Below are 20,876 nucleotides of genomic sequence, written 5' to 3' on the forward strand. Positions count from 1 at the left end.
TCCTGCTGAGCAGGGAGCCCAACACAGGCCTTGACCCCAGAACCCTGAGATCATGACCTGAGCCAAAGGCAGATGGTTAACTGACTGAGCCACCCAGGGGCCGCACAAATAATTTTTTTAATAAAAATATGTCCCATCTGGTAAGCAGGACATAATTATACTAAAAAATATTGCAGGGGACATAATTATACTAAAAAGTATTCATTGTTTATCTGAAATCAGAAACAATTGGATATCCTATATTTTGGCTGGCAACCCTATGGAGGAGAGACCTATTTAAAATAAATGGCTTCCCGGGGAAGAAATCCTGAGATTGGGGAAAACAGAGGCCACAATGAATAATCACTTTTTGAGGAGAGGAATGAAGGCGGTTTCTTTCATGCCAATTAAGCAATCACAGATGACCCCGTCAGAAATCCAAACTCATGACTAACACGGGACTAGAGACAAGGAAAAGCAATTTAAAAGATTAAGAGCCAGAGAAGCAATCTTCACACACAGGGCCAGCCAGCCGACAGAACAATCCAATCCAGAAAGGTAAGAGCATGGCCTTCTTGCCCATTGTTGTTGTCCAAGAGAACAGGTTTTGGGGGATTCTGGTGGGCTCCTCTGCCCTGCCTCATTGCTTCCCTGATGCCTGGCAGTCAGCAAAATTTCTCCTCAATGTAAGTCTCCAGCTTCTGAGGGCTCATGAAGTCTCCTCCTAGATCCTGTTCCTAGACTGCCAAGAAGAAAAGCAGAGAACCAGGAAAAGCAGTTATTCGGGCTGCATCCTGTTTGTGGTTCTGCTTGTATATTCTCCTGTCACATGAAAGACTGCTTCTCTTGGTTTGGAAAGAGGTACGTTTGTTGTCCCTACGCTGTTTTCAGGGTTTACAAAAACAATTTAACGCAGAATTGAGTTTTGTATCTGTAATTTTGAACACAGGGCTCACCCCTACGTTATTCACCTGAGATGATCGTGAGTTCAACTATAATTTCTTTTTTACAACTGGGAGGGAAAAATTACACACGAAATGCCCCAATGGAAAGGGTTCATGTGGCAAATTCCCCACTCTGTCCTCCCACTTCTCTCCTACTATTTTAAACAGGCTCATTAGTATAACTCTATTATCAGAGCTTTGAAATTAATGAGAACCAGAGGGAAGAAAAATACATGATGGGAAGGAAAGAAAAGAAACCATTGTTGGTTTCCCACCAGCACACTTCAATCATGACCTCTGCAGTTCATAAGCTTTTTGTCTGTTTGTATTATGGTTTAAAAGTTTGTATTATACTAATGAATCATCGAGCCTTACATCGGAAACCGGGGATGTACTGTATGGTGACTAACATAATATAATAAAAAATCATTAAAAAAAAAAGTTTGTGTTATAATATATATATTCTGTGTGTGTATGTGTGTGTGTATATATATATATGTATTTAAGCCCTATTCATGAGACTTGAATGAGGGAGAAGCAGAAATTAATTTCAAAGGGAGGGAAAACAAATTGTTAGACAAAGTCAGGTTATGGGAGTCCCCATTTTGTTTTGGGTGGGGTGAATGAACATGGACAAGCCCAGGCATTTCCTTTGTTGGAAGGTGGACTTGAAGGATGCTGTGCTCAGCCACATACTCATATGTTATCATAACTGTCTATATGGCCAAAGATTGGTATCAAATTAATACCTTTGGAGAAAAACAACTCATTTTATTAACCAGTCTTGTGCCAGGGAAAGTAAAGAATGAATAAAAATGCATTTTGTGGGGGCACCTTGGTGGCTCAGTCAGTGAAGCATCTGACTTGATTTCAGCTCAGGTCATGATCTCAGGGTGGTGAGATCAAGCCTCACACTAGGCTCCATACCGCGCATGGAGTCTGCTTAAAATTCTCCCTCTCCCTCTCCCTTTCCCTCTGCTCCTCTCCCCCCACCTCTCTAAAAATAATTAATAATAATAAAATGTCATCTTTAAAAAATGTATTTTGTTTCTCTATAAGTTTGTGGTGTAGAGTCAAATTGAAGGCAAATGAAGAGCATCTCCCTCCCCCATAATAACTCAATTTCAAAGTTTTTTGCTTTTGTTTGTAGTTTCTTCTTTGAACTTAGTTTTCGTTTGGTAGAAGCAGTTAGAAACCTGAGCAATTTCCACTTGATATCAATGAAAACAGCAAGTATAAATCCGCTCACAGAGAGAAAACAGAGGGTCCCAGCTATCATTAGTACTCACCTGGAGAGAATGTCTTTGTGGGTATTTATGAAATGCTGAGTGAGGATGTTTCTGAATGTGCTGAGTGATGCCTGTGTGCCCCTGCTATTAGGTGTCCTGTGGCCTGCCCCCACAAGATGCCAAGAGAAGAGGCTCACTTCATCCTTGGTCACCCCAAGAAGGGGCACAACCACTCCTACATCACAGCTGAAGAGTAAGTTCGAAACTGAACCCAGTGGGGTTTCCAGTTTGCCATTTGCTGACACCAGCTGCTGATTTCCACAAGTATATGCCTGTCAGTAAATCTCCTAGCGTTCATTTCTCCTAAGAGCAAAAACACCGGCAATGAGGTGAGGGGACCCCGTGGTCCTACAAGGGGCTCACTCAAGCTTTTCTGAGGCCATAGAGGCAAGGAGATAGGAATGATAATAAGTTGGATCTTGGCTTTTTTTTGTTTTTGTTTTTTTGGTCTGTATTCTTGGTTATTAGGCATTTGTTGTAGGTTCCCCAGCTGGAAAACATCTATCTGGGAGCAAGATGGCTCTTTCCTCAAGCCTTGTTCTCTCTACTCCACTCAGGCTCCTGGAGATGGTTTGCAGACAGAACAAAGGTGAGTTGCCAAAGAGCTAGTGAGAATGTAGGGCAGGTATGTGCAACTCCATCTGCAGACTGACCCCAGGGTGAAGATGGTGGTCATAGCTTCTGCATCATAATTTTATCCTAAGGAAAGGTATTTAATAGTATGAATTAATTTTAAATAATTAGTCATATGATTCAGCATTTCTAAGTGCTAAGCAATGTATAATCAGTCTAAGATGTTATCCTTATCTTTGAAAAAATCTTACAGTGTAGTGCAGAATTAGGCTCAAGAATAATTTTAGGAAGTGTTAAGTGGGATGCATAGTGGAATGATAGGCTGCTGGGACACACTCTGCATATACTACAGTACACAAGAGTGTGGTGCTCTAGGTCGGGTCCCACCCTCTGGGTGGGGACTCCAACAGGACAAATGAGGTACCAGGTTTTTATTTGGACCATGTCTTAAGTGGTCCACTCAGAACTTCTTGCAAACTTGCTCTCCCTTGGGAAGGAGATATTGAAAAATCTTTACTAGAGTGAACTAGCAGGGGCAAGCAAGATGTAGAACCCATTAAAGGCACTGAGGAAGAATTTAGGCTGAGAGCATTTCCTCAGAAGACCCTAGTGGGATTCTCTAACATCCCTGCATGGTCAGTAGGGAATGGGGATGGGAAGATCTGAAAAAATGTCCCAAGAGCAAAAATATACTTTTTGGGGTATGTTTAGGGTACACACGAAACTAGGTGGGATATGGTTTCAGCTTCTGTATGATGAATTGACAAACTGTATCTCTGTGAAACCTCAGTAAAAAGAGTTTGAGGGGTTCTTTCAGTCAAGAGGACGTAAGTCACTCATGGAGCTTGTAAAATGCAGTTTCCCAGGCATTGCTTCCAGAGAGGCTGATTTGGTAGGTCTAGGGGTGGAGCTCAGAGTCTGCACTTTAACATGCATCTCAGGTGACTCTGTTTCAGGAGGCATTTGGTGTCACTCTGGAGAGTCCTGCCCAGCTGGGCAGTGGGTTCTTTTGATGTGTCTGGCATATCCTGATATTTTCCACTCTATCAGTCACTTGGGTGTGTGTGAATGCAATGTGACTGTGCATAAAGAACTGGAACAGAGCTCTGTCTGTGTCAAGATGTCCAAGGGGATGAACACAGACTTGGTGAGTGAAGTTGGAGCACAAGCATTCTAGGAATTGAATCAGATGGCTTCAGTCACAAGAGCCCACGGAATGCTCCTTGTGATAGCTTCATTTCAGGAAAGGGCGATACGGCAGGAAAGGCACCAGTTGGGTATCTTAGGCCAGTCACTGTGAATGCTGGTTCTGCCACTTATCAGTTGTGCAGCCTTGGACATTTTACCAACTTAAAATCATGGGGTACCAGCTGTGACATGAACATCATATCTACCTCAGAGGATTATTGTGAGGATGAAATAAAAGCCTATATGTGGGGTGCTTGGCACAATGCTTGGCACAAATCAGTGCTCAGTGAATGACAGAGTAGCTGCTAAGGTGGTGGTGATGTTGATGAGTCGTGGTAGGTCTCGGCTTCATGATCCACGGAGTGGGCGGACTGACCTGCATAATTAGGTCAGAGTTTTTATCCAGCACTGTCATCCATCCCGTTTAGTGATAGACAGGAGAGACTTGATGCCTCAGCTGCTTTGAGAAGGAGGTGGTCCAGTACGTAATACAGCGCAAAGATCTCTCCAGGAGAAACCTCAGCTATATTCACCTTCAGCTGCTCAATCTCCTATAAATCACCCAGATCTGCAGAGCCCTTCTTTAGCAAGTCACAGCATTCTCCACTTTGATCATGCTATGATGTGGAAAATCAGGCAGATGTTAGCTAATTGATAGTGTTATACAGGGAAAGCACAGCTTCAGGTTCTGTTTCCAGGGCCTTTGTGGTAACTAATCCTTCCCATGGGCCACTGGACAGAGGGCTCAAAAGGCTGGCTTAGATGTTCAGATTGCAGCCTGCTGCTGAGGAGCAGACCAGTCTCAGTGATGCTACAGCTTTGCTCTAGGTTCAGCTCAGACACTTCTCCCCAAGACTGAGCCCCAGTGCTATATCTTTTAATAATTCAGGCCTGGCCAGTTAAGAGGTACTTATTGAATATCTGCAGTCTCTGACTCCAAATGTCAGCTGGCATCTCTGACTTGGCAGCCAAGCAGGCTGGAGAGATAAGGCCTCTTATTTCAGAATCCCCAGGGTTCTATCCCCAGCTCCATTCTGAAATATCTTTTCCAGATCACTCAGGTAATAACAGAGTAAGCAGCAAGGACTGACCCATCTGGTTTGGTCCTTGGTGATCCGCAACTGGATTCCTGGAGCAAGCAGAGGCCAGAGAGGAGCTTACCTAGTTGAATGTAACCATGAGACACATGACCCAACAGTAAGGCTGGTATCTGGTATCCCCATGCAATAGTTACAGTCTTGGAGACCTCTAAATCCCACAAACCCTATTTCCACCCCTTCAGTCAGAATGTGCCAGCTCCAAGCCCTCAGTGACTGCTTTAAATGCTCTCTCCTTCTCTTCATTACCTTTTCTCCATTTCCAACCAAAATCTGCTTTGTGGAAAGTTGTGGATCCCCTCATTCTCACTAGAGTGTCAATGACCCACAAGAGGTGAAAGTAACAGAGAATTAAGCTGTTAGGACAAAGGAAGGATGATCTTTAAAGATGGTATTTCAGATCTTCAGTTCCAATTGCAAATGGGAAAAAAATGATGTTGGGGCTAGCATCATGCCCCAAATCCACATATTTATAGCTATTTTAAAGAAGACATTAAATGGCTCATTCATTTTGCAGTTTTTTCATTTTTTATTAATATGTTTGGCCATCCATTCAACTGTCCATTCATCCACCCATCCATCTTCAAGAAATATTTTTTGAAACACCCAGTGTGCCTGACATTTGCTAGGCATTGAGGACTCAAATTAAAAAACAAACCCAAAACCAAAAAACTCATTTGGGAGTTCCTTTCCTAGAAGGCATGGGTAAGCACACTGCCTATTACCACCGTAGGGCTGTTGATGAGGGAAGCCAGAATGGGTTGCCATCATCCTGGGTGGGCTGATGCTGAGTCTTTGAACATGAATATATCAGTCATGGGCAAGGAGTGAGGGGACAGGTTTCAGGTAAAGAGGACACAAACACAAATGAGACAAACTCAAGTTCAAATCCTGACTCCATCTTGTGCTACCTCTGTATGTCCATCAGCAAGGCACTTAACATCCGAATCTATTTCCTCATCTGTGAAATGGGGGTGATAAGTGGGGCCTACTTTCAGGGTTGTTGTGAGAATTAAATAATCTAATATATACAGAATGTTCATCATTATATCCAGCTTAGAGTAGATCTTAAGTCAATGTTAATTATGAAGACTTTTCGTGGACTGGTAGTGGGGGAAAATGTTTTAAACTAATCCTGATGAAAAGAAAAGATAACTCCGTCTCTGTGAATACACAGTTCACACATGCATCAGCTGCTACTGCACAGTTGGAACGTGGGTGGAATTTGGGTGCTTAGGCCACGCCAGTTAGCACTACTTGTGTGGGTACACAGCTGTGAGGCTCCGAAAGAAGCTCTTGTCCCTTGATATAGGTGCTGGAGGCCTGGTGGGTGTTCAGTGTGGTGTGGGGTAGGGTGGGAAACTACTTGGGGAATGGAATGTATGGTTTTGGGCTGGCAAAGCCCCTGTGAAGATTGAAGATTGATGCATGTTTCATCACAATCTAGAACAAGATTTCTGTACCCAGATGGATTTGTCTATTTCTTGGGCCAGGGCTGCAGGGATTGGAATCCTGACAGTGATCCTGGGATCTTTGCTGCTCATTGGCTGCTGGTATTGTGGAAGACGAAGTGGATACAGAAGCTTGAGGGTTAGTAAAGTTTCCACCGCTGGGATCCCTCCAGATCCAGGACCCCCTTGCCCTTCTTTTTCTGAATTTCTGGGGAGTGGGTAACATTCTCATGATCAGCTTTAGCTCTCATTTCTGGTTCTGATGAGTCTTTCTCTACTTCGTACTTCTCAGCTCTTCCTTTGCTTCTGCCTGGCATGAACCCCAACCAGAAACTTGGCCCATCTCTTTGGTTTCCCTCACAGCAAATTGGAGTGCTTAACTATGTGTAGCTGAGCACTGATATTTGTGGGGTACAGGAGCAGGGGTTCTGATCCTCTTGCACAGCAAACAGCAGCATGGGAGATGCTCCAGGTCTTACCAATCCTCCTGGGAATTCCCACTGGTTCTGTTTCTGACTTAGTGGCCTGCTTATCTCACCTCGCTGCCTTACCCCTTTCTTCCCAGGTTCCCTGGGAGTTCCAAGTTCTAACTCTGTTATACCAAGCAATTTAGCATACGTAGGGCCCATTCAGCCATCAGTACAGTGAGGAAACCATTCACCCCTCTCTTTCTCTCTCTCCCTTCCTCTACCTTTCCCTCCCTCTCTCCCTTGTTTATTACACACCTGAAAACTTATGAGTTGATACATAATGGAAAAAATTATCTTTGCAAAAGATGTTGGAAAGTACCATTCCTCCCTCACTCAGCAAACAATTTAGACAAAAGATTCTGTGATGGAGGGGAGGGCTGGTGTGGTGGGGGTTTGGAGCTTGGTAGTCTGAAAAGGGGAAGAGAAAGGTGGCAGCTATAGCTTTGACTTCTTCTCCTTGCCAGGAAGATTGGGCAGTCCCGTATGTCCCTTTCTTAATGCCCATTTTGCCAGAGTGTCCCAAATAAAAATCATGAAAGACAGGGCAAGTTTGGGGGCTGACACAGCCACTGTGCAACAGTCCTCCAATATGTTGACATTTAGTGGAAAGGAGAAGTTGCTGAGTCTGAGTAAGATTCCAAAACAACTGCCATAGGAAAGCCTTGGGCTAGGAGATTAGGGATGGACCTTGAGCTCATATGATACCTCACTGTGGCTGTCCACAACTGATTAGGGAGGGACTTTGCTCTCTGCCACAGAACTCCATTTGTGCCCCTAGCACGGAGTTAACATTGTTTTGTAATTGGTTATTTACTTTTTGCCTCTTCCACCCCTTTTCTTTCCTCCATTTATGAACTGGGACAGAGTATTTCTTACTCGTCTTTATACCTCCAGTGCCTGGCACATAGCAGCCACCCAAATACTGGCATCAGGATTTGGTCTCATTGTCTGCCATTGACTTTGTTGGTGACCTTAGAGTTTAACTTCTCGGAGTCTCATTTGCTCTGTTTTACACCTGGGCACATGCGATATAACATGATGTAATCAGTCTTTATTTAACATATATTTTCTTCTATATTTTTATTTAATTGTTTGTACTTAACTTTTAAGGAGTAAAAGCTCTACAAACTCAATATGTTGGTACCCATTTCCTAACTGTCCACAACTACTAGCTTGATGCTACTAGACAAAAATACGATTTTTTTCCTTTCTACTTCAACACTCTAATCTTAAATTTAACCCTAACAGAGAGTCTTTAATGTCATGAGCTCAGACACTGTGAACATTTTGCTTAGTAAGGTTCAAGTTCAACCTACCATGTCTCCATTCCTCTAGGTCTATACCAGTGATTTGCAGAGTTTCTGGAATTTTTATGAGATGGAGCTGTGTTTAAATTCTCTGGTTCCCATGGCATCTAAAATGCTGACATTTATTTTTTAAATTAATATTAAAATTTTGTTTTGAGACTTTCACACGTCCTGAAAAGCTGGGTTGGGAATCAGTAGTCTAAGAAATGTAGGCAAAATTATGTACAACAGTGCACTAAATACTACATTTAATTGCATAATTACCTCCCTGCCTCTCTTCGGAGTTTTTTTTTCATTTTGTTTTGTTTTATTTATATTTATTTATTTATTTATTTATTTATTTATTTAAGTAGGCTCTACACCCAATGTGGAAGATTCTTTTCATTTTGAAACCAAAGCACAAGGTATATCTGGGTGGCTCAGTTGGTTAAGCGTCTGACTCTTGACCTCAGCTCAGCTCTTGATCTCAGGGTCAGGAGTTCAAGCCCTACATTGGGCTCCACACTGGGCATGGAGCCTACTTAAAAAAAAATAATAGAAAGCCAAAGGACATAAATGACAATAAACGCAAGCTTCAGATACCTGAGTCACTCCAACAGCAACCTGTTTTAAGCTTTGAAATGTTTACTCTCCCACTTTCGTTGGCCATAGAATGGTAGCAAGGTTGGTTGGAATTAAGATTTCCTAAAATGTTTCCATTGACTCACAATTCCCTTTAGTCCTGAAAAACATCTTTTGAAAGGAAAGACTGCTCTTTGAGGCAACTTGTTTCTGCAGGAAGATGATTTGTAAGGGGATGAAAGTTATTTTTGTATTTACCAACTTTATCCTTACACTTGGAAGTTTAGGACATAATGCTAATTGATTCTTGGAGAATTCTGAGGCCCCTGCTGACAGCTCAGTTTATACTCATGTCTCATGTGTTGTGTTTCTCAATGCATGGTCAGGGGGCCCCTACACTCAAATCTCCTGGAGCTGTTGTTAAAATGCAGATTCTGGGACCTCTTTGGGAGTGAGACCCAGGAAGCTGCTTTTTAAAATGCATGCTGAAGATTGGGTTAAGATGGCGGGGGAGTAGGGGACCCCTTTTTAAGCTGGTCCCCTGAGTCGAGTTGGATAGGTACTAGACCAGCTTGAACATCCACGGAATCAGCCTGAGATGCAGGAAGATACATCTGGATCTGTACAAATGAACATCTCCAGCACTGAGTATTGATGTATGAAGCGGGGAGCCGTGACACCGCGCATGGATATCGGAAGATAAACGGAAGGGAGAGGGAGCTGCCGCGTTCGGGCGCCGGGAAGCGGTAGCCACCTGTACGGGGGAGCGGGCGGACTCACGGACGGCACCCTCGAGAGAGCAGACTGAGCAGACTGAGACCGTGAGCCAGGGAACGCGCGACCAGACTGAAAACCAGAGCTCCGGTGTGCTCACTGGAACCAAACTGAGACCAGGAGCTCTGGAGCGTGCGGGGGCGGCTAGCGGCTGGCAGTGTTAGAAACACAAAGGACAGAGATGTGCCGGCCCTGGAAGTGAGGGCTGGGACGCCGGGTGTGGGGCGCACATCCTGGGACGCTGCAGGGTTGAGCAGCACCAACAGAAACAGAGTTAAAGTGGCCATAACATCAGTGGAAAACGGTCCGCGACTCCACTGTTCTGAGACAGAGGCTGAGATTTGGCCACTGCTTCTCTGACTCTCAGAAGAGGCACAGCAAACCGCCAGGGAAAGCCGCCAGAGAACAAAAGCCTGGAAATACTGGCTCACAGTGTGCCCATCCCCATCTCCCCTCTCAGGGGACACGGAGACTCTAACCAAACAGGGTTGCCTGAGTATTGGCGCAGCAGGCCCCTCCCCCAGAAGGCAGGCTGAAAAATCAAGAAGCCCATGTCACTAAGATCCCTATAAAACAAGGGCGCATGGCCTGGGTCCCGGTCAATAATTTGGGCTCTGGACAACCCTGCACCCTCTCCTCATCAGAATGACGAGAAGGAGAAATCCCCACAGCAAAGAAAAGACAATGAGTCTGTGGCCTCTGCCACAGAACTAATGGATATGGATATAACCAAATTATCAGAAACGGAATTCAGAGTAACAATGGTCAAGATGATGTGTAGACTTGAAAAAAGTATTAACGAAAATATTAATGAGAATATAGAATCTCTAAGGGAGGAAAAGAGAGCGAATCTGGCAGAAATTAAAAATGGTATGAGCCAAATGCAGTGAAAACTAGAGGCTCCGACGGCCAGGGTGAATGAGGCAGAAGAACGTATGGGCGAATTGTCGGATGGGTTAGTAGAAGAAAAAGCTAAAATAGAATCTGGACTCAAAAAAATCCACACTCGGGAATGGAGGTTACGGGAGATGACTGACTCAATGAAACGTTCCAATGTCAGAATCATTGGCATCCCTGAGGAGGTGAAGAAAAACAAGGTCTAGAAGAGATTTGAACAAATTGTACCTGAAAACTTCCCTAATCTAGCAAGGGAAACAAACATTCGTGTCCAGGAGGCAGAGAGGACCCCTCCCAAGCTCAACCACGACAGACCTACGCCACGTCACGTCATAGTGCATTTCGCAAATATTAGATCCAAGGATACAGTATTGAAAGCAGCCAGGGCAAAGAAATTTCTCACGAACCAAGGCAAAGGTATCAGAATTATGTCAGACCTGTCTACACAGACCTGGAATGAGAGAAAGGTTTGGGGGGAGGGGCATTCTTAAAGCTCTTTCAGAGAAAAACATGCAGCCAAGGATCCTTTATCCAGGAAGGCTGTCATTCAGAATTGATGGAGAAATAAAAACCCTCCAGAATCGCCACTCATTGACCAGTTTTGTAGCCATGAAACCAGCCCAACAGGAGATATTAAGGGGGGTTCTATAAAAGTAAAAAGGCCCCAAGAGTGATACAGAACAGAAAGTCACAATCTATAGAAACAAAGACTTTACTGGCAACATGGCATCATTAAAATGATATCTCTCAATAATCAGTCTCAATGTGAATGGCCTAAATACTCCCATAAAATGGCACAGGGTTGCAGATTGGATAAAAAGACATGACCCATCCATTTGCTGTCTACAAGAGACTCATTTGGAACCTAAAGATACATCCAGACTGAAAGTGAAGGGATGGAGAACCATTTTTCATGCCAATGGACCTCAAAAGAAAGCTGGGGTAGCAATTCTCATATCAGAAAGATTGGATTTTAAACTAAAGACTATAGTTAGAGACACAGAAGGGCACTATATTATTCCTAAAGGATGTATCCAACAAGTGGATATGACAATTATAAATATATATGCCCCCAACAGGGGCGCAGCAAGATACACAAGCCAACTCTTAACCAGAATAAAGAGACATATAGATAAAAATGCATTAATGGTAGGGGACCTCAACACTCCACTATCAGAAATAGACAGATCACCTAAGCAAGAAATCAGCAAAGAAACAAGAGCTTTGAATGCCATACTCGACGAGTTTGACTTCATAGATATATATAGAACACTACACCCCAGAACCGAAGATTACTCATTCTATTCTAATGCCCATGGAACATTCTCAAGAATAGACCATGTTCTGGGACACAAAACAGGTCTCAACTGATACCAAAAGACTGAAATTATTCTCTGCATATTCTCAGACCACAATGCTTTGAAATTGGAACTCAACCACAAGGAAAAACTTGGAAGAAACTCAAACACTTGGAGACTATGAACCATCCTGCTCAGGAATGATTCAATAAACCAGGAAATCAAAAATCAATTTAAACAATTTATGGAGACCAACAAGAATGAAAACACAACGGTCCAAAATCTATGGGATACTGCAAAGGCAGTCCTAAGGGGGAAATACATAGCCATCCAAGCCTCACTCAAAAGAATAGAAAAATCTAAAATGCAGTTTTTATATTCTCACCTCAAGAAGCTGGAACAGCAACAGAGGGACAGACCTAATCCACGCACGAGGAAGCAGCTGACCAAGATTAGAGCAGAAATCAATGAATTAGAAACCAGGAGCACAGTAGAGCAGATCAACAGAACTAGAAGCTGGTTCTTTGAGAGAATCAATAAAATTGACAGACTGCTGGCAAGACTTATCCAAAAGAATAGAGAAAGGACCCAAATTAATAAAATTATGAATGAAAAGGTAGAGCGCACAACCAACACCAATGAAATTGGAAGGATTATTAGAAACTTTTATCAATAGCTTTATGCCAATAAATTAAGCAATCTGGAAGAGATGGATGCCTTCCTGGAAACCTATAAACTACCAAGTCTGAAACAGGAAGAAATTTATTTTTTAAACAGGCCAATTAATTATGAAGAGATTGAGTCAGTGATAAACAACCTTCCAAATAACAAAACTCCAGGCCCGGACGGTTTTCCTGGGGAATTCTACCAATCATTCAAAGAAGAAATAATACCTATTCCCTGAAGCTGTTTCAAAAAATAGAAACAGAAAGAAAACTACCAAACTCATTCTATGAGGCCAATATTACCTTGATCCCCCAACCAGGCAAAGACTCCATCAAAAAGGAGAATTACAGACTGATTTTCCTAATGAATATGGATGCCAAAATCCTCAACAAGATCCTGGCTAATAGAATCCAACTGTACATTAAAAGGATTATCCATCCTGACCAAGTGGGATTCATCCCTGGGATGCAAGGGTGGTTCAACATTCGCAAATTGATCGGGGTCTCATATTTTATCCAAAAAGAAAAATTCGGAAATCATATGATTCCCTCAATTGATGCAGAAAAAGCATTTGACAAAATAAAACATCCTTTCCTGATCAAAACCCCTCAGAGTGTAGGGAAAGAGGGAATATTCTTCAATCTCATAAAAACCATCTATGAAAGCTTACAGCAAATATCATTCTCAATGGGCAAAAGCTGGAAGCCTTTCCCTTAAGATCAGGAACACGACAAGGATGCCCACTCTCGCCACTATTATTCAACATAGTACTAGAAGTCCTTGCAACAGCAATCAGACAACAAAAAGGGATAAAAGGTATCCAAATCGGCAAAGAAGAAATCAAAATGTCTCTCTTCGCAGATGACATGATACTATATATGGAAAACCCAAAAGAATCCACTTCCAAACTATAAGAAGTTATAGAGAAATTCAGTAATGTGGCGGGATACAAAATCAATGCTCAGAAATGTGTTGCATTTCTATACATGAATAATGAGACTGAAGAAAGAGAAATTAGGGAATCCATCCCATTTACAATCGCACCAAACACTTAGGTTACCTTGGAATTAACTTAACCAGAGACGTAAAGGACCTATATTCTAGAAACTACAAATCACTCTAGAAAGACATTGAGGAAGACACAGAAAGATGGAAAAATATTCCATGCTCATGGATCGGAAGAATAACAGCTAAAATGTCCATGCTACCCAGAGCAATCTACACTTTCAGTGCTATCCTGATCAAAATATTGATGACATTGTTCAAAGAAATGGAACAAACAGCCCTTAAATTTGTGTGGAACCAGAAAAGGCCCCGAATTGCCAAGGAACTGTTGAAAAAAAAAACAAAGCTGGGGGCATCACAATGCCGGATTTCAAGCTGTACTACAAAGCTGTGATCACAAAGACAACATGGTACTGGCACAAAAACAGACACATAGACCAATAGAACAGAACAGAGAACCCAGAAATGGACCCTCGGCTCTTTGGGCAACTAATCTTTGATAAAGCAGGAAAAAACATCCAGTGGAAAAAAGACAGTCTCTTCAATAAATGGTGCTGGGAAAATTGGACAGCTACATGCAAAAGAATGAAACTTGACCACTCTCTCACACCATACACAAAGATAAACTCCAAATGGATGAAAGACCTCGATGTGAGACAGGAATCCATCAAAATCCCAGAGGAGAACATAGGCAGCCACCTCTACGACATCGGCCAAAGCAACCTTCTTCATTACACATCTCCAAAGGCAAGAGAAACAACAGAAAAAATGAACTTGTGGGACTTCATCAAGATAAAAAGCTTCTGCACAGGCAAGAAAATAGTCAAAAAAACTAAGAGGCAGCCCACGGAATGGGAGAATATTTTTGCAAATGAAAGACTGGTATCCAAGATCTACAAAGAACTTCTCAAACTCAATATGCGAGAAACAAATAAACAAATCATAAAATGGGCAGAAGATATGAACAGACACTTTTCCAATGAAGACATACAAATGGCTAAGAGACACATGAAAAAATGTTCAAAATCATTAGCCATCAGGGAAGTTCAAATCCAAATCACACTAAGATACCACCTTACGCCAGTGAGAATGGCTAAAATTGACAAGGCAAGAACAATTGCTGGAGAGGATGTGGAGAAAGGGGATCCCTCCTGCGTTGTTGGTGGGAATGCACGTTGGTACAGCCACTCTGATAAACAGTGTGGAGGTCCCTTAAAAAGTTAAAAATTGAGCTACCCTACGACCCAGCCATTGCACTACTGGGTATTTGCCCCAACGATACAGACGTAGTGAAGAGAAGGGCCATATGCACCTCAATGTTCATAGCAGCATTGTCCACAATAGCTAAATCGTGGAAGGAGCTGAGATGCCCTTCAACAGATGAGTGGATTAAGAAGTTGTGGTCCATATATACAATGGAATATTACTCAGCTATCAGAAAGAACGAGTTCTCAACATTTGCTGCAACGTGGACGGCACTGGAGGAGATAATGCTAAGTGAAATAAGTCAAGCAGAGAAAGACAATTATCATATGATTTCTCTCATCTATGGAACATAAGAACTAGGAAGATCGGTAGGGGAAGAAAGGGATAAAGAAAGGGGGTGTAATCAGAAGGGGGAATGAAACATGAGAGACTATGGACTATGAGAAACAAACTGAGGGCTACAGAGGGGAAGGGGTGGGGGAATGGGATAGACTGGTGATGGGTAGTAAGGAGGGCATGTATTGCATGGTGCACTGGGTGTTATACGCAACTAATGAATCCTCGACCTTTACATCAGAAACCAGGGATGTAATGTATGGTAACTAACATAATAAAAAAACATAACAAAATAAAATAAAATGCATGCTGAAGTTTGACTGCAGGTGCAGAGAACTGGCAGTGAGCTGGGGGAGTAGATCATGCCCCTATCCTATGGCAGGTGAGAAATCTACAAATAAGAAAATTTGAGGTGATAATTGAGGTAAAGGGAGAAAATGCATTAAATACTCCACCTGCAGTATATTGCTGGGAGTTGGGGAGAGAAGCAGACTCTTCCTGCATCCTTACATTAAGATTAGGGCCCTTGTGCATATATCCTTCAACGGGAGTAGCATCAATAATAGTTTCAGACTAGAGTTTAGGAAAATTACTTCTTACAGTGTGCAGACTGTGTAGTTATCAGCTGTAATCCATGTCTGGCCTCACCTCATTGATGTTCCAAACACTTCTGCCTGAGAAACCTACCTTGATGCCCTCTTCCAACCTAGTAGAGCCCAATGATCAGTCACAATCTGCAGAAAAGGCTGACGAGCTGCTCAATATCCACGCAGCCTCCCTGTTCCAGCCCCTCTTAGCTGGTACCACAGAGTGCATGCTGCTAATACCCTACTGTCTGAATTTGGCTCATTGGTATGTTTAGGGCTGTATTTTAAAGAAATTGAATTAGGTGCCAACCTAGGTACAACTAGGTATAAAAGCAACATCTTACCTGAAAATCTTTATTTCTAGTATCTTTTTAAAAAAATCAAAAGATCTGGCAAAAACTGGCAGCTGTATAGTGGTTGTCCCTTTAGATGAGATATACTCCTTCCTTTCCTATGGCCCCCACCTGTCCCCTCTGACCCCTATGCATTACTTGCCCAGTCCTTCTAAAGATCTCGGTATAGCCGGGTCACCCAGGTGCAGGCAGTAAGGAGGTGCTTTCTGTGCAGAGCAGTGGTTCTCCATGTAGCCCTGGATCAGCAGTTTTGACAGTATCACCTGGGAACTTGTCAGAAATGCAAATTATGGGCCTCACCCTAGATCTACTGTGTCAGAAATTGTGGATGTGGGCCCAGCAATCTGTTTAACAAGCCCTCAGGTGATACTGATGCAAGCTAAAGTTTGAGAACCACCGTGGAGAATTTAACAACAATAATAAAAGCAACTAAAAGTTAGTCTGCTTTTTATTATCACAATGTGCCAGTAATTTAAAACTATGTCAGTGATGAAATACTCCACCTCACCATGGTGGACCACTCCTGAAGTCCCCACTTGAGTATGTGTCTCTGTCCTGTACTGTTATCCTTCTATTCTGGGGATGGAGAATATCACCCCCTAAACCTATGCAAAGCACCAAACTAAGCTTTCACCCACCCCTCCCCACAATAACTCAGGGTGCATAACTTAGCCTTAGATTGACTAGAAATCATGTTGCAACTTGACTTGGAAGCTCAGGCTACAACCACAACATTTCTACCACAACATATGCATTTGTAGTGTTTAAGATATTTTGCTGTCATTATGAAGAAGGCAGAAATAGGCAGTGCGTCCCTGTTGCCAAGTTTTCTCACCCACTGACCCTCATGCATTCACATTTCAGGACAAAAGTATTCATGCTGGCACTCAAAGTACCTTAACAGGAAGATGTCCATGTGAGGGGTTTGGTCACCAGGACAGCAAACTGCCTTTTCAAGAGAATAACTGTGAACCTGTGGTAGGTTGAGATCCTGCATCTTGGTGTTTATTGTATGGCTGCTTTTAACTCAAATGAATAAAATTATTCCAATTTAAAAACTAAGAGCAATGTGAATATACTTGATGCTCTGAACTGTACACTTAATAATGGTAAATTTTATATTTTACCATAATAAAAAAATAAACAATAACAAAGATAAAAAAACAGGGAAGCAGAGAGATTTTCTTAAATTGTGTCCTCTCGTACCCAGGTTTTCTAGGGTCAGTGATGAGATCCCTACACTAAGATCCAAAGGAAGAAACTGATTCTGGATACAATATTGTTTTGTCTTTTGTCTTTAGTATATTTGCCTTTTTCTGAATGTAGACACATCTAAGGGAGGGGGAAAAAGCATCTGTGAGTAATTGTATAAGCTGTGAGTCCAACAGGGAAGCCGCTGGCCACACGTGGCTCTTAGCACTTCTAACATAGTAGCTTGAACGAAAATGTTCTAATACATACCAGATTTCAAAGACTTAGTATGAGGAAAAGAATACAAATAATTCATTAATGATTTTTATATCAATTACATGTTGAAATAATATTTTGATATGTGGGATTAAATAAAATATATTATGAAGATTAATTTTACCTGTTTCTTTTTTGTAATGCAGATACTAGAAATTTTAAAGCTACGTATGTGTTATCCTCTAATTCTTTTGGACAGCACTGGTACAGATAGAGTATATCATAATGGTTTAAAGAACAGACTCTGGAGCCAAATTACTGTGAAGTTGTATGACCTTGGACAAGGAAGTTGACCTGCCTGTGACTGTTTTCCAACCTATAACATGAAAACAATGAAAATACTCCTAGAATTGTTGTGAGCATTAAATGAAGGCCTAACACATTTGTGCCGTACTGACAATAGCACTGGCCTTTAGCCACAACTACAAGGACCTATCCATATGGTATAAATAAAATGTATATTAGGTGGCTTTAAACAGTGTTCAAGAATTCACCAGTTAGGGCTTGGGACTTCTACTGGCAAGGATAATGAAGGTATAAATAAGTTTCTCAGATTTGGGGAAGGCTGTTAGCTCTATTTTTCTCTAGTCTTCCCCCTCCCCCCAACGTTTCAACACATATACTTGTGAAATTTAACAACGATTATCTTGTTGGCTGGTAATTAATGTGGGCACTTCAGTCCAGATAAGTAGTACAAATATGATGCTGACCATTAACTTTACCCCTCTGCCAGAAACCTGCGCAGTGCAGCCAATCCCACACTCTCCCTTTCTCATTCTCACAGGTTCCCAGTGCTCCACCTGCCTATGAAAAACTCTCTGTAGAATAGTCACCACCACCTTATTCACTGTGAGAATGCTGAGAGGTGATGAAATTATTTCCTTTACACTTTTGCTGGACTTTAATATGGACATCTAATGTTCTGCTTCAGAATACCGTTGAAATAGTATACATCATCTCTAATAATAAGCTTGGTATTAAATTCTTAGTAGAGCAACTAGCAATAGTAATTAAGTGCGGGAATGATGAGAAATCTTAGAATGCAAAAAAACTTTGTCAATAAACATTGTAATGCCTGATACTATTTGTGCTAGTAATAATTCTAATAAATTTGTGTTATTTTCTGAGACAGTTCACGTGTGTGTTCTGGGACCATTCAATTTCTTTTTAGTTGAAATTTGGCTAATACCTAACAAACTACTATTCTGATTTTTGAAGAAGCAACCTTTTGACCAACATGAAATCTAACAGAATGATTGCAGATGACTCTGTGCCATGGAGTGCTCACAAAGGATAAGTTTATAGGTTTAAGACAAAGAGCTGATTGATTGCTCTACCAAATTATAGTCAGATTCATTTGACTAGGAAAGTGTCAGTAATGTCTCTTTGTGTTCTAAAATTCCATGATGCTACAATAACATACTGCAGAGATCCTGTATCTTGAGTAATACATATAAAACAGTTTTAATTACATTTCACTTCAAGACTCAATGCTATTACAATTAATGACAAAATGCTTTTGTTAAAGCAGAAGATGGTGTAAGAATTTAAATAAGATACTATAGTTTGGCTGATGTCTTGCCTTAAATGTTCCAATGGCAGTTTAGCTCCTCTGGGCTGCCAAAGCCCTCTCAAAAAAACATATAGAGGTAATCATAAAGGATCAAAGATTCTGGAATGGTGTGGAATGGTGGAACAGGGCATAACATTATTAAAATTTTTTTGTTGACATCTACATATCACCTATACTATTATTTATCTAATATTTATTCTTTCAGTCAACTCATTTAAAAATTTTTTTTGGCTTAAATTATCACCACCCTAAATGGAAAATCAGTATCATTTCCCATAAGTAGAAGATAACCATAAAAAGAAAGATAATGAAGTATTTTTACTCAAACCTAGAAGGATACCGATGACGATGACTGCAGAAGGCTGACACCTGCTCTTTTTATTTAAGAGGGAGATTAGCAAGAAACAAAGAGCTTTCTTGCAAGAGAAAGAAATTACTTTCTTGCTATGTGATTCAGTGTTACTTAATGCTGAGTCAGTAAACCACCTAAAACCATCTTGTGTCATCGGAAACACCAGTATAGCATAACTGTTTCATTTTCTACCAGACAAGATTGCACTGAAGAGAAAAAACACTGAATAGCCTTAAACATATTGAAAAAAGACATTGAACAAAATACTGAAATAGCTCCCTACTGTTCTTTGATTCTGTCCAGTCTTACCACTTAAAATAAGCCCTCTCCCTCCCCTTTTCAAACAAATACATGAATTCTAAAGTAAACTTCAACAGAATTGGGCCAGCTCCTTTTCTCGTCGCAAGTCCCAGTCTAAGCCTCAATCCTCCACATTTATAGAGCACGTGGCTTGGGGCGCCTGGGTGGCTGCAGTCAGCGTTTTCTGCTAATTCAAATGTACTAGACAAATAATATCAGTTATCACTCTCTATTTGTGCAGTAAGCAAAGTTAGAGGGTTCTGTTTTATAGAGCCTGGCCTTCCCTCCTCCTCCTGCCCTGCACTAGCTTTCAGAGAGTGTTGTCTGTTGCTTGAGACAAGGCCCAAGTCTCTGGGTGTTTCCACAGGAGATTCTGATACGGCCTCCATGATTTTTTTTTAAGGTTAAGGGTAGGTATACTTTAAGGAGAAAAAAAAATCCATCCCAAAGATTTTCTGCCTGGGGTTAAAGTAAGTGAAGACTAGACTCATTACACAAACCAATGAAGCCCCCAAGTCACCTCCAGTGAAGGCCGGTCCTGTGAAATCACAAACACTGAGTTTTGCAGCACTTATAAATATCTGGACTGGTCCACCCATCACTTGAGAACATTGTAAACCTTTTCCAAAAAGAACAGAAGTGAGTCCCCTAAACTTCATTTTCATGGCTTTACTTTAAAGACATACACAGTCACTAGAAGATGCAGCAAAATCCCTCAATCTCAAGTGACAGATGCCAAAACATCTTAAAAGCATCTCAGAACACCCATCATGGCTGGTCTGGGTAAAAACACTCAATTTTAAGGAGGCCTAAAACGGCTATTCTAAGAAGCTGTGCAATGGAAGAAAAAGCGTGGGGAAGGAAGCACAGAAAATAATGCTTGACAATTTGAAAACACAAATGAAAGAGGCTTTAAGTTATAAAGAGAGCCTGTTAAAATCTCTAAAACCACACTAAAGACAAGTTTGCTTGCTCTGTTTAGAGAAGATTATGTGGATGATGACAACTTGAAATTAGACAAAGAGAAAATAAAAAAACTGAGAATCCCTGGACTGCCAATTAGAAGTCAATCTGAAGAAATACACGGATGCTGTTAATTTCTTCTTAATAAGGCTTGAAGGAGAAAAACAAGGACAACTTAAAAAGTTAAGTGAAGGAAAATAAATGAATCAATCACTTTTAATTCAAATGCGTGGTCTCCAG

At 41.5% G+C, this 20,876-nt stretch overlaps 1 protein-coding gene across 8 annotated transcripts; it reads left to right on the plus strand.

Annotated features, from left to right (window-relative positions):
- The first annotated feature begins 272 nt into the window (after window positions 1-272).
- Window positions 273-18,582, plus strand: MLANA (melan-A). Of its 8 annotated transcripts, none has more exons than XM_008689872.1 (7): window positions 491-537; window positions 708-840; window positions 2,304-2,405; window positions 2,694-2,801; window positions 6,564-6,660; window positions 16,846-16,959; window positions 17,595-18,582. In XM_008689872.1, the coding sequence occupies exons 2-7, from the start codon at window positions 809-811 to the stop codon at window positions 17,739-17,741; spliced, it is 600 nt and encodes a 199-aa protein (XP_008688094.1). In that variant the 5' UTR covers window positions 491-537; window positions 708-808; the 3' UTR covers window positions 17,742-18,582. The 8 variants fall into 8 exon arrangements, with proteins under 8 accessions (XP_008688098.1, XP_040487361.1, XP_008688094.1 ...); XM_008689877.2 differs by having other exon boundaries at window positions 18,233-18,582; XM_008689874.2 differs by having other exon boundaries at window positions 2,770-2,801; window positions 6,518-6,660.
- The last annotated feature ends 2,294 nt before the right edge of the window (window positions 18,583-20,876 follow it).

Source organism: Ursus maritimus, unplaced genomic scaffold (assembly GCF_017311325.1).
Source record: "Ursus maritimus isolate PB19 unplaced genomic scaffold, ASM1731132v1 scaffold_17, whole genome shotgun sequence".
NCBI classification, from domain to species: domain Eukaryota; kingdom Metazoa; phylum Chordata; class Mammalia; order Carnivora; family Ursidae; genus Ursus; species Ursus maritimus.